General features: G+C 46.1%; 1 protein-coding gene across 1 annotated transcript; it reads right to left on the bottom strand.

Annotated features, from left to right (window-relative positions):
- Positions 1–2,831: 2,831 nt before the first annotated feature.
- fbxo28 (F-box protein 28) lies at positions 2,832–9,351 on the bottom strand. The gene is given in 9 exon segments (XM_034079178.2): positions 2,832–2,979; positions 2,982–3,069; positions 3,071–3,130; positions 3,132–3,286; positions 3,288–3,421; positions 3,972–4,167; positions 4,318–4,456; positions 6,281–6,390; positions 9,118–9,351. Coding segments are annotated over 9 exon segments (1,119 nt in total). The 5' UTR covers positions 9,307–9,351; the 3' UTR covers positions 2,832–2,931.
- Between the last annotated feature and the right edge of the window lie 2,857 nt (positions 9,352–12,208).

The following is a 12,208-nucleotide window of genomic DNA, read 5'->3' as shown; positions in this document are numbered from 1 at the left end:
TGATTTAAGTGGGGGTGGGCCTCATATCCTCTAGGGCGGGCCGGGGGCAACGATTGTTGTTGAAACAGCTCCTCCCCACAGAGATCAGTCGAGAGCATAGATGTATGATCGGTATGACAGTGGTCATGTCGGCAGGCCACAGCATGTTGAGCCAGCCACCCTGTGTGAGGCAGACCCACACTTGCGCAGCATTGCGTTCACAATACATCAATACAAATCCTCTCCACTTAACAGGCCAGGCCTGTCTTTAATATGTGTACTTGTGCCACTTTCTGCAATATGTAAAATATTGTCTTGGATGGGAAAGATAAATCCAAAGAGAATGTTCATCAAATCTGCAGACACCTCCTCTCTGCTGTGTGTCTGCTGCCTTCAACCTCAGCTGTGATTGTTAACTGCTAATGTTAGCATTAGCATCAGCCTGCCCGTGACCTGTTAGCATTAGCATTGAGCTCAAGTACACACCAGTACTGTACTTTCATGCTGGTTTATTGTGTATCTCAAGACAAAATAATAGAGCACCTTTTTAAGGCTTGAATGTTAGAATGCACATATTCAAAGTGCTGATATAAATGAACCTGTGTAGTGACTGAGGTGGGTGAACATTGCCTGTAACAACAGTGTGATGGTTTAAACAGAGGGTGAGTCATGTTGAGTTTTTAATAGGTTTGATGTGTACATTTGTAACAGCAATGTGTGAAACAAACTGCAGTTAGCCCCAAGTTAGCCAACTCAAAGGATGTTTTCTTGGTATACATACATGACATAATTCACAATCTAGACTTAAAGTACATGGAAATTACAGTACGTTTTCTAAACTGAGACGCAGTCTCAGATTAAGCCACTAAATGATGTGTTTCTGCCCAGTGAATTGTAATAGACGCTCGTGTTCACAAGGACATGAACTGCATCCTCCAAAGTTTCTTTATACCAAATGTTCATGTTCTCCACACAACAGAAGAGCTCCACACAGAGAGAAAAAGAGTGCAGCCACAATATGGGCTCAGAGCTAACCTAGCCTCACAAGGCAAGATGGTGGGGCGGGGCCAGCAGTCCTCCTCCCCCCCTCCCCTCTGTCACTTGCAGACCGCTCACAATCATCATAGTTCCCTCATCAGAAAGGGACTATCTTAACCTCACTGTCAAAGTAAGTCGCAACATTTAAAAGAAAAAAATTGACAAACTTTTCAAGCGTTAAAAATATCATTTATAACTTCCCTCTGTCCAGGCATGTTAGCTTTCCTTCCTTGTTCTGTGATTGGGCCAGATGTCTTGGAGACATATCTCTAGAGGAAGTGAGAAGATGTATCATTTGGATGACCAGACCCTTAGCATGCCATCACATGTCGAGTAGACTTCTTTTATTTTGCATCATTTCCTTTAGGACCATGCCGTGTGATTCCACCCATCTACTACAGACAATGAGCCAGTGTGTGAGTCTAAATCATGCCACAGCTGTTTCTGTAAAGCATCACTGCATATCAACATCCTGAGCACCAAGCGATGTCATGTAGAGTGCTCCAGATGCTTTAGCATGTGGCTATGTTTTTGTGACAAATGCCTGAATGTGTATACCAATATCAGAACATGGGAAGAGAGCTTACACAACAGAATCAACTGCCCCACAATGCATTGAGGCTCTTCAGACTGTTTCATTATTGCACTGTTGGATAAAATAATCAGGCATGATGGTTGATGGTACAATTAAGAGCTACAGTATTAAACAATCATTGTTTCAATTTCATTCCACGGTGGCACGGACCAGTGTCATTACAATCGATGGTGGTGTAAGCTAAAGTGATGTCATGTCAGCCATGCAGTCTGTTGTGCAGAGAAAACATCTTGCTTGATACTTCAGTGTAAAGTATCAACCTAGCAGACAGCTGGTGATAGCATGCTGGTTAACTCAGTATATACAGATCAGTATGTCGTGTGCAGTACGGTGCTGACTTCCAACAGTTCATGTTTCTAGAAACTCCAAAAGCCATTCATCTCATCAGACTCTGCTGAAGTGAGAGCAGAGGGACTTTCAGACTGAAAATGTCAATGTATGAAATAATGCACGATTGTTTAACTACTATTCCTCTTATTTAGAAAAATATGTTTGGGGATATTCAAATATGTTTCCAGGAGCAGAACGTCTGCAGTGAAATGATGTCCGTGTATTATTTGTATTAAATGCGTGAAGCACTAGTATGATCATAAAGGAACAGATGCACATCATGGTTTATCCATGAATAAAACAAAAGCATGAACACCAGGCCCGCCGCGGTCTGACAAGCTGGAAACCTTTTTAACAAATCACTCTTTCCAACAGCTGACTCTAACCCAGCCTTTCTCTTTTTGGTGATTCAAAAATGGACCAGACTGAAATTAAAGGGTCTGAGCAGCCCGACCACCCGAGCCGCAGGTAGGAAGGAGCCGATGTGAATATAAAAAGTGTCTCTGGATTATAGCTCCTGCCCATGTGGCAATGGTAACCCAAAACATGCAACATTACATCTGGTTTACTTTGTAGGTTATGGTAACTAAACGTGAGATGTGAGGACCGTTATGAGTCCTCATTGTATTCTGATATCCTATTTCATTGTGCAGGTTTCCAAAATAATATCTCTTGGTAGATTTGATTTCAGAAACTACATTAATATACAATGTGAACCCAAAGATACCAACCATCTGAGTTCCTGTTAAGCCATGCCACATGTTTGCAAACATATAGGCCTCTTATAAAAGCTCCTACATTAAAAAGCTATACAGTCGTTTTAATGTAACCTTCAATAAATAGTCTAAGCTGCGAAGGCCACCTGCCTCTTACTGGGGGCGTAACGCGAAGAGCGATACTCCCAACTCCTCTCGCAGACAGAACAGGCCATGTGTTGGTGGGGGGGGGGGTGACGCGAGGGATGGGGGGAGAGGTGTGGTCAGTCAGTGTTACTTCTTGCTGCGCAGCCGTTTTGGACTGTCGGGGGCGCTCGGAGCTCTTTTCTGCTGCGCTTGAGTGATGCCCCCCCCTCGCCCTCATGCCCTGTGGAGAGAGAGGACCCACTGCTACTTGCCGACCCCCCCAGCAGACGTGGCGGCCGCAGCAGAGGACACGGCGGCGCTGTTGGAGGGTGGAGGGGGCCGGGGGGGCAGCAGCACTGCTGTCCATCAGCTCGCGCAGCTTGTGCTCCAGCTCGGCCAGCCGCGCGCTCTGCTCCCCGATCACCTGCGTCTGCTCCTGCAGCTTCTGCTCCTGGTCCTGCAGCTGCTTCTGCTGCTCCAGCTGCTTCACCCGGATCTCCCGTCATCTCCCGCCGCAGCACCGTCATGGATGTCCCGTTCACCTTCACCTGCTGCTGCACCTTGGTCATCTCAGAGCGCGACGGCGTGTTCTTGGCCAGCAGGGACATGGTGGTCAGAGAGGTGGAGGGTCCGGCCACTGGGGGCACAGGACAGAGGGTCAGGAGGGACATGCAGAACATTTTGCCAGAACTGAAACTAAAAAACTGTTTCTGTAGATTCATCAGTCAGGTATTCTTTCAATTAAGGAATTTAAAAATAAATACAATCTATGTGTGAATTATCAAATGTCTACTTCTGTATAGCCAGAAAGCATCACACTGGGGAAGCAGGAAACACAACCCGTCCGTGAACAAGATAATCCAATAATTGTGATTGAATATACGTGTGATAAATTAACAGTTGGAGCTAGTGCAAAAAGAAGCCACTGATGTTCAATGAGTCACATGGCAGCAGACATTAAAGTGGGACAGCCTTCCACAAACAGAGACTCACTGTTTTCTGCCCGTAGCTTTTTTGCCACAAAAGACTATTTATTTTTAAGTGAAAATAAGCCTGGGTGCTGAAAGGACAGATATGATGTGGACACTCAGCCCCTCACAGCGAAGCTTAGCCCCATGAGAGCTGCTTTTGGTGGCTTTTCCTTTGAACTCTCGTTCTTAGCGCCCACAGAAACACGTGTACACTACCTGGTGTGGAGCCAATGAGGCGCCCGGACAGGTCGGCCCCCGGCAGCTTCTTCTTCAGGATTGGAACGATCTTCTCATCAAAGTACTCCATGGCCATGGAGGAGATATCCCTCAACTCCTGCAGGACCTCATGAGCCCGCTGGGGGGCTCGAGTGGAGTTCACGTAGCGCAGTACGCGGTAAATCTCATCTATTACCTAAAAAAACAAAGACACACGACACAGCAGATAAGATAGGACACCAGGAGAGGACTGAATGCTGTGAAGACCTCAGAGCCTCCCCTGTGGACAGCTCGAGAAACTAAGACATCACATCGTGGCACAAATCAAGCAGCCGAGGCAGCTCACCTTTCCAGGGATGAAGCAGCAGAGGTTGGAGTCCACGTATTTCATGAAAGTCATGTTGAGCAGAGACAGGCGCGTCTCCACGGCAGCCAGGATGTCTGCGTGACGGGCCAGAGAATGGTTCCTCCTCTCAGACTCTCGCCTGGAGAACATTCAGATCAACACATTGGTGAGGGTCGTTTGTTAAATGGTGCATGACAGCTACATCTTGTGCCTGAGCCACACAGTGCAATGGAATAAGTAATGTTCTACCACTAAGAAGAAACAGGTTTAATAAGGCGGGTCGATTCTTTGATGAATTGTGATTCTCTCTTTTAGGATTCAAACAACACGTCTGCATCAAAAGCGTTTTCAGCTGGGTCAGCAGTTCATCTCTCGACTTGGTCTGGCTGTTCACATCCCCATGTTAAGAAATCGTTGTTAAAAGCATTTCAGTGCAGTTTTCTGAGGGATATGAATTGGAAACATGTTTACTCAGAATAAGAAAGACTCAGAAGACAGAAGGTTTCGCCTGAGGAGATGGTGGTTAGAGCATCAGACAGAGGTTCTGGACTCCTTGTGATGAGCCCTAACACACACATCCAAGTCAAACTGCAGCCAGCACATCGTAGCTGTGTGTGAGAGCACGTGTGCAGTATCCAGCTTCAGTCTACACGTCTGTGCACACTGGCCGCACAACAGCCTTTTCACAAAAAACACTTGGACACCTTTTTTTTTTTTTAAACTGGTGGGGACACTTTGTTCAGATTAAAAAACACTAGTGCATTGAGCCCCCGCAAACACATACATCAGATGCAGTAACTATGGTATTCTGCTGCAAAGCTATTCTCAATTCAATTATTACTAAAGTATCCAACGTGGTCTCCGGTCCAAACTGCACCACCAGAAATACAGCCAGAGTGAACAGTCCTCCAGATGGAACATGTTCTATTGTGCAAATAAACCTTCTCAAAGTGTACAATTCTTTGTGCACACTATGTTCACAATATCCTAATGCAAGGTGGTGGGGACATGTCCCTCCCCAGTAGAAATGACCTGTGACCCCACTGTCTTTGTAGTCTCTGTGCTACTACTGGACTAAGAGCACATGTAGAGAGCTGTAGCTGCCGTCCCCGCTATGAGAAAGTCCTCTTAGCCACAGATTGAGGTACTTTAGGTATCTGATAATGATCATTTTAATACGAAGAAATACAATAGTTAACAAATATATAAAAGCTACATCTGCATCAGTGTCAGAATCAGAGGCAAAAGTAACCTATAATCGCCCTGTTCAAAATGCAATGTTGTTTAATTCCCTTCCATATACACCCCGTCCACGCGGAGACGACTTCAGTTGTACCCGCTAAAGTTCTTTATCGTATTATAGACGGTTCGTCCACACGAAGTGGAAAGTGGGTAGGCCTGGAGACTAAACGCGTGCGGCTCCGTGTGTACGCTCTATACGATCATTTCCTGAACCGATGACGCCATAGCCCTACCTCTCCGGCTCACCCCCGCGTCATTGCTGATGCGTTTCGCCAACAACAACAACAACGGCGGATCACAGGGTCGTCAGTCCACACAAATGCCTCCCTTCTTGCACCAATATCCGCCATCTTCTACCTTGTTTGTTTGTTTGTTTATCCCCTATGCCCTTGCTCGGGGGGTCTTATTCGCTGCTTTTGGTGTATTTTGTGGCGGAAGTACAGCGCCACTTACAGGCCCGGCATATGTACTACAGCGTCTCGACACGTTTCTTGAGCCGATTACGTGTGGACGGAAGACTTTTTTGAAATCCACTTCGGCCTTATTTACTTCAAGAAAATTCCACTGACAGGCTGCAATACTAACTGTGACCACCAGTGACCCAAAGACACCACTGAAAAGTGAATCCGGTTTTCGAAATGTCCTCAGAACCTTTTTTGGTAGGTCCTTGTGCTCATGTTGTTCCAAAGTGTGTGGGACCAGATGTGTGGTGGACACTGACCTGGGCAGCTGGGCCTTCACCTGCCTCTGGCACAGGCTGTGGTAGCGCTCCACCTTCAGGAAGCCCTGGTTCAGGATCCGCTGGCAGATCGTATCCATGCGCTTACACACCTGCAGGAGACACAACAGAAGACAGCTCAGCAACAGGGACTCTGTCTCAGGAGTACACACACAGGCCAAACACCTTTGAGAGGGAGCAGGAGGACATGTCCACGTTCCAGCTGCAGTCTGGATCAGGAGGACATGTCCACGTTCCAGCTGCAGTCTGGATCAGGAGGACATGTCCACGTTCCAGCTGCAGTCTGGCTCAGGAGGACATGTCCACGTTCCAGCTGCAGTCTGGATCAGGAGGACATGTCCACGTTCCAGCTGCAGTCTGGATCAGGAGGACATGTCCACGTTCCAGCTGCAGTCTGGATCAGGAGGACATGTCCACGTTCCAGCTGCAGTCTGGATCAGGAGGACATGTCCACGTTCCAGCTGCAGCCTCACACCTTGTCGTGATCACAAGTCTCCAGGTGACTCTAACACGGGGTATCTTAATTATTTGTTCCCTAACACTGATTCATTGGACTGGAATGTTTTGTATCATATTCTATATCAATGTTGGGATATCTGTAAAGAGGATATTCAGGGATTCAAGTTCAACGGCTTCCTCTGCACAGCAGCTACAGCGCAGTTCTGGCATGGAATTCTCTGGCACCCCAGGTTCCTCCAACAATGCAACATACAATATACTTAAGACATAACAATCGATTGAGCACAAATAAATAGAAATCAAATGAAAATTCAATCTAAATAAAAGTACAAATAAAATATTGTAATATAAATGTGCAAGTGACACAATGTGCAAATAAATGCAAAAAGTAAACTAGTAAAAACATATACATGTAAAAAAAAAAAAGAGAGAAACTGTTGACATGTATGTGAAGACGCCTAATAGAGCTCAGAAGTGTAGGGTCTCAGTCTGTGGGAGTGAGGATCTGCTGTGGAAGTGTAGGGTCTCAGTCTGTGGGAGTGAGGATCTGCTGTGGAAGTGTAGGGTCTCAGTCTGTGGGAGTGAGGATCTGCTGTGGAAGTGTAGGGTCTCAATCTGTGGGAGTGAGGATCTGCTGTGGAAGTGTAGGGTCTCAGTCTGTGGGAGTGAGGATCTGCTGTGGAAGTGTAGGGTCTCAGTCTGTGGGAGTGAGGATCTGCTGTGGAAGTGTAGGGTCTCAGTCTGTGGGAGTGAGGATCTGCTGTGGAAGTGTAGGGTCTCAGTCTGTGGGAGTGAGGATCTGCTGTGGCAGCCCATCTCCCAAAACCACCAACAAAGTTTAGTTTATTAGTTTATTTGTCAGGGACAATAGCCGCTTTCACACCAAGTACTTTGCCGTACTTACTTCCCAGTACTTAGTGCCGCCGAACTCTTTAGACCCGGAACTGTCCTATTAAATTGCGTTCACACCGGAATAAGTCCCTGAGGGAGGATTAGGCATATGAAGCCGCTGACGTCACTTCTTCTTCTGCTTTGGGTTTACTGGCAGGCTGCAAACAACTTCACGGCGTATACTGCCACCCGAAGTCCGGGGGAAATCTCCAGAAGCGCCGACACCTCCTCATCACTCCACCGCTCCCACGTTTTATTTTGTGTTGCCATAAGACAGTCTCTCTCTGTTGGTGCGCTGGGCTAATGCTAATAATGCTAATGCGAGCAAGTAAAATGGCGGCTTCACAAAAACTTTTTTTGTTTTACGGAGCGTGGTTTGCAATTCTCCCAGCCAATCAGACATTGTAACCTTTTCCTCCCCAGGAAAGTACCACCTCTCTAGCAGGGACTGAAAAGGGGTGAAAAGGTTCCTGAAAAAAGTTCTAGTTCCAGATCTTTTTGGTGTGAACGCAAAATCTCAGGAACTATCGGAACTATTCCTGGGAAAAGTACTCCGGTGTGAAAACGCCTCATGTTCAAGAAGAACATACATTTCAAAGAGATAATATGCTTTGTACCAGATTATAGCAGCTCATTTCCACCTGCAGTCCCTGGGCAGGTCAACACAGGATAAAGCACATACAATTCAATAACAACATTAACACATATGATTTTTTTTTTTCCTCCCAAACCCCATCCCCTCAGGAAGCCTTTGCCTCCTGTCAGGTCATCATTGTAAATAAGAATTTGTTCTTAATTGATTTTCCGGGATAAATAAAGGTTCTACTACTACTACCAACAAATGTCATAAACGCACACACTAATACACTTCACATTACATGTACATTTCTATCTTCAAAATTAAAAGATATGACTCATTTAAATAAAATAAGATATATAAAATAATATACGAATCGCAGAAAGCTAAACTAATGTGTGAACATACTTGGCTGAATTTTTTTTTTTTCAAAGGGGGTACATTATTGAAAAAAGTTTGAGAATCACTGGTTTAAAGCATGCATGTGTTGGTGTGTGGGGTGTAAAGCATGCATGTGTTGGTGTGTGGGGTGTAAAGCATGCATGTGTTGGTGTGTGGGGTGTAAAGCATGCATGTGTTGGTGTGTGGGGTGTAAAGCATGCATGTGTTGGTGTGTGGGGTGTAAAGCATGCATGTGTTGGTGTACAGCATGCATATATAGCAGTGTGTTGGTGTGTGGGGTCCAGTGATGGAACCGTTCCTCTCAGCTAACACACTGAGATCTGCGGCCGTGGCGCTACATACACAGCTGCACACACGTTTGACACCACACGCGTTATAACAGTCTCCACAGTCATTTATATTCCGACTTCACATCACTAGTGTCCAGAGAGCAGACGTGTTGGCTAGCTTTAGCTCCGTTCACCTTCGGGCTGCTTGTTTTTGTTCTTACCGCGCGCAGCAGGCTGATCTCGTCGTAAGACAGGAAGTGGAGGATGTTCTCTATGGCCACGATGGGCAGCGCGAGCAGCGGGTTATTCTGGTGCGGCTGCTCCGGGGGAGGGCTGCACTGTCTCGGGGATCCCGAGTCTGAGTCCAAGGACCCAACACATCCATCAACTCTCTCTACGACGGCCGCCATCTTGCTCTGCGAAGGAGGAGACGGAAGTGACGCATCAATGTGAAGCCAGTGTGATGAGCATGGATGGTGATGAGAGTGAATGAAATGTTACAAATGCATTAGAAACTGCATCCAGAGTGTAACCCTGGCCTCAGGGACATTCGAAAAGAATGTATCCGTTTTAAATAAAGTTAGAGGTTTCATTAAAAAAGTGTGCATAGCCTATAATGTATCCTGTAAAAATACACTAGAGATTTAAAATTGATATTGACTACTTTTGTAATTTCTGCAATTTAGGCTATATGACGAAACTCGAAACTACATTTTTACTTAGAATTACAACAATACCACTATTAAAAATTGTAAAAAGAATAAGAAGGCAATCAAAACCAAATGTATATTTTTATTAATACTTTTACTTCAAATGTTACCTTTTGTTTTATCACTATTTTCTTTATATGTATTTATTTCTTAATATGTATATTTATAAAGGCGGAAAAGCTTTGACCCTAACCCATGGAAAACTGAAGAGAACTAAATACAAGAGACAGTTCCATATAAAAAGTTTGATGCCGTTTTTTCACTTGGGGTTGTTAAGTTGTCCTTTGGTCCAAAGCCAGTTTGGAGGTCATTCTAAATTATTCAGGCTGATTTTGAAAATCACTGCAAAACACAGATAACACAAACATAAAGATGCACAGAATAATGTTGAAACGATCCAGTCTTGACAAATCAATGTGATGATCACTTTCTTATAACTTATCAAGTATTAATAGTAATTACATCTTTTAAGTATGCTTTATAAAATTCGTCATAGGCTTCTTGTGAGAAAATCTTTGAGGTTTCCATGTTGAAAAATCTTCCTCCTGCCTCACTTTGCCTTTTAAGCTGATATCATTGACCTTTGAGCTTCTGGTTGAGTTGCATGCAGTCTATGGTTGCATGTCATCTGGCCCATAATCCACTTACTTATCACAAGCTGTCTAGCAACACTATCAAGTTAAATTAGCTCCACTTTTAAGGGTCTGCTGGGTCCGGCTTGGCTCTTCCCTGTCCATAGCTCCTTAAAAGTCTTTTGTCATCAGGGGAGAGGATCTGGCTCCAGAGTTGCAGGATCCTCTCGGCCACCCGGACAGAGTGCACACCCAGCAGAGAGCCCAAGGCCCGGGCATCGCTCAGCTCCGGCCCCACTGCATCCACCAGCTGCTGAAGGCACAGGGTCTTGGATCGGCACAGCGCCACCGTCAGGCCGGGTGTTTCGCTGCTGCTGACGTCCAACCTGGCTCTGTGAATGAGAGGCTCCCTCAACAACCAGTACAGAGAGTCAGTCTTTGGACACCTTTTATGGTTAAAAAGGGCCCAAGATTTAAAAACACCCTGATAAAAAGGAGGTAGCCCTCTTAACTTTAAAATGTTTAAATCAGTTAAAAACAGAGCAGCATCCAGCCCCAGGTTATTCACGCGTCGGAGAATGCAGCTGCTCACATCTCTCCACACCAAATCAGCCGGGCCAGTCAGATACCTCTGTAAAAACTGTATCCTAAAAGTGGCTGTTCGGCTGGCCAGGTGGATCAGGCCCTGTCCCCCCTCCTCTCTAGATAAAAACAGCACCCCCTGTGGCACCCAGTGTAGACCCTCCCAAAAGAAATCCACCAACTTCTTTTGTATTTGGGCTAGTAAGCCCGAGGGAGGGTCCACACAGGTAAGACGGTGCCACAGTTGGGATGCCACAAGGTTGTTTAAAACCAACACTCTACCTTTAAAAGACATCTGAGGGAGCAGCCACCTCCACTTGGACAGCTGTCCCTCTATCTTTCCTATGACGTCCTCCCAGTTCTTCAGGACTATGCTTGTATTACCCAGGAACACACCCAGGTACTTTAGCCCATCTTTCTTCCATATCATGTTCTGGGGAAGAACTGGGAGACCGCCACTCCACTCACCGACAGCGAGGGCCTCACTTTTCTTCCAATTCACCCTCGCTGCCGATGCTGAACTAAAATCCCTCACGATGTTAACTAAAATGTCTGTCTCTTTTTGGTCTCTAATAAAAACAATGATGTCATCCGCATATGCTGATAAAACCATGCCTCCACTAAAACCAGGTAAAAACAGCCCTTGCAGTTTGGAGCCTATTTTGTTGAGAAGGGGTTCTAGGGAGAGTGCATAGAGCATGCCAGACAGAGCACAGCCCTGTCGGACCCCTCTACACACTCTAAACGGAGCACACAGCCCACCGTTGAACTTCAGCACACTCTCAATCTTATTGTACAACACCTTGATCTTGGCTATGAAAACCAGCGCTGAACCCAAACTTCTCCATTACTTTCCAGAGGAAGCTGTGCTCAACGCGGTCGAAAGCCTTTTCCTGATCTAGAGAAATCAGACCAGTATCAATGCCCAATGAGCTGGAGACCTCCAAAACATCTCGAATTAGGTGGACATTGTCCACCATGGACCTGCCGGGCACACAGTAGGTCTGGTCCCGGTGGATGACCTGCTCCACAGCCCTCCCCAGCCTGGTGGCCAAAGCCTTGGACAGAAGTTTGTAATCCACACACAGCAGAGACACAGGGCGCCAGTTTTTGATGTCCTGCAGGTTTCCTTTTTTTGGTAGCAGCGTGATCACCGCTCTCCTGCAGGACATCGGCATCGAGCCAGAGGCCAGACTTTCATTAAAAACGTCTAAAATGTCATGTAACAAGACGTCCCAGTAGGCTTTATAAAACTCTACGGAGAGGCCATCGATACCAGGAGCCCGCCGTCCCTGCATGCCTTGCAGGGCGGTCTGCAGCTCCTGGATCGTTAACGGCCCTTCGAGCTGTGAGTTGGTCTCCTCCGAGACCTGAGGTAGTTCTTTGCAGAACCCCTCGGACAGAGTTTCCCCCTCCTCATACTCGCTTGTGTAGAGGGTGGAATAAAA

This window comes from Pseudochaenichthys georgianus, unplaced genomic scaffold (genome assembly GCF_902827115.2).
Source record: "Pseudochaenichthys georgianus unplaced genomic scaffold, fPseGeo1.2 scaffold_555_arrow_ctg1, whole genome shotgun sequence".
Classification (NCBI taxonomy): Eukaryota; Metazoa; Chordata; class Actinopteri; order Perciformes; family Channichthyidae; genus Pseudochaenichthys; species Pseudochaenichthys georgianus.
This window is presented reverse-complemented; position numbering and strand designations above follow the sequence as displayed.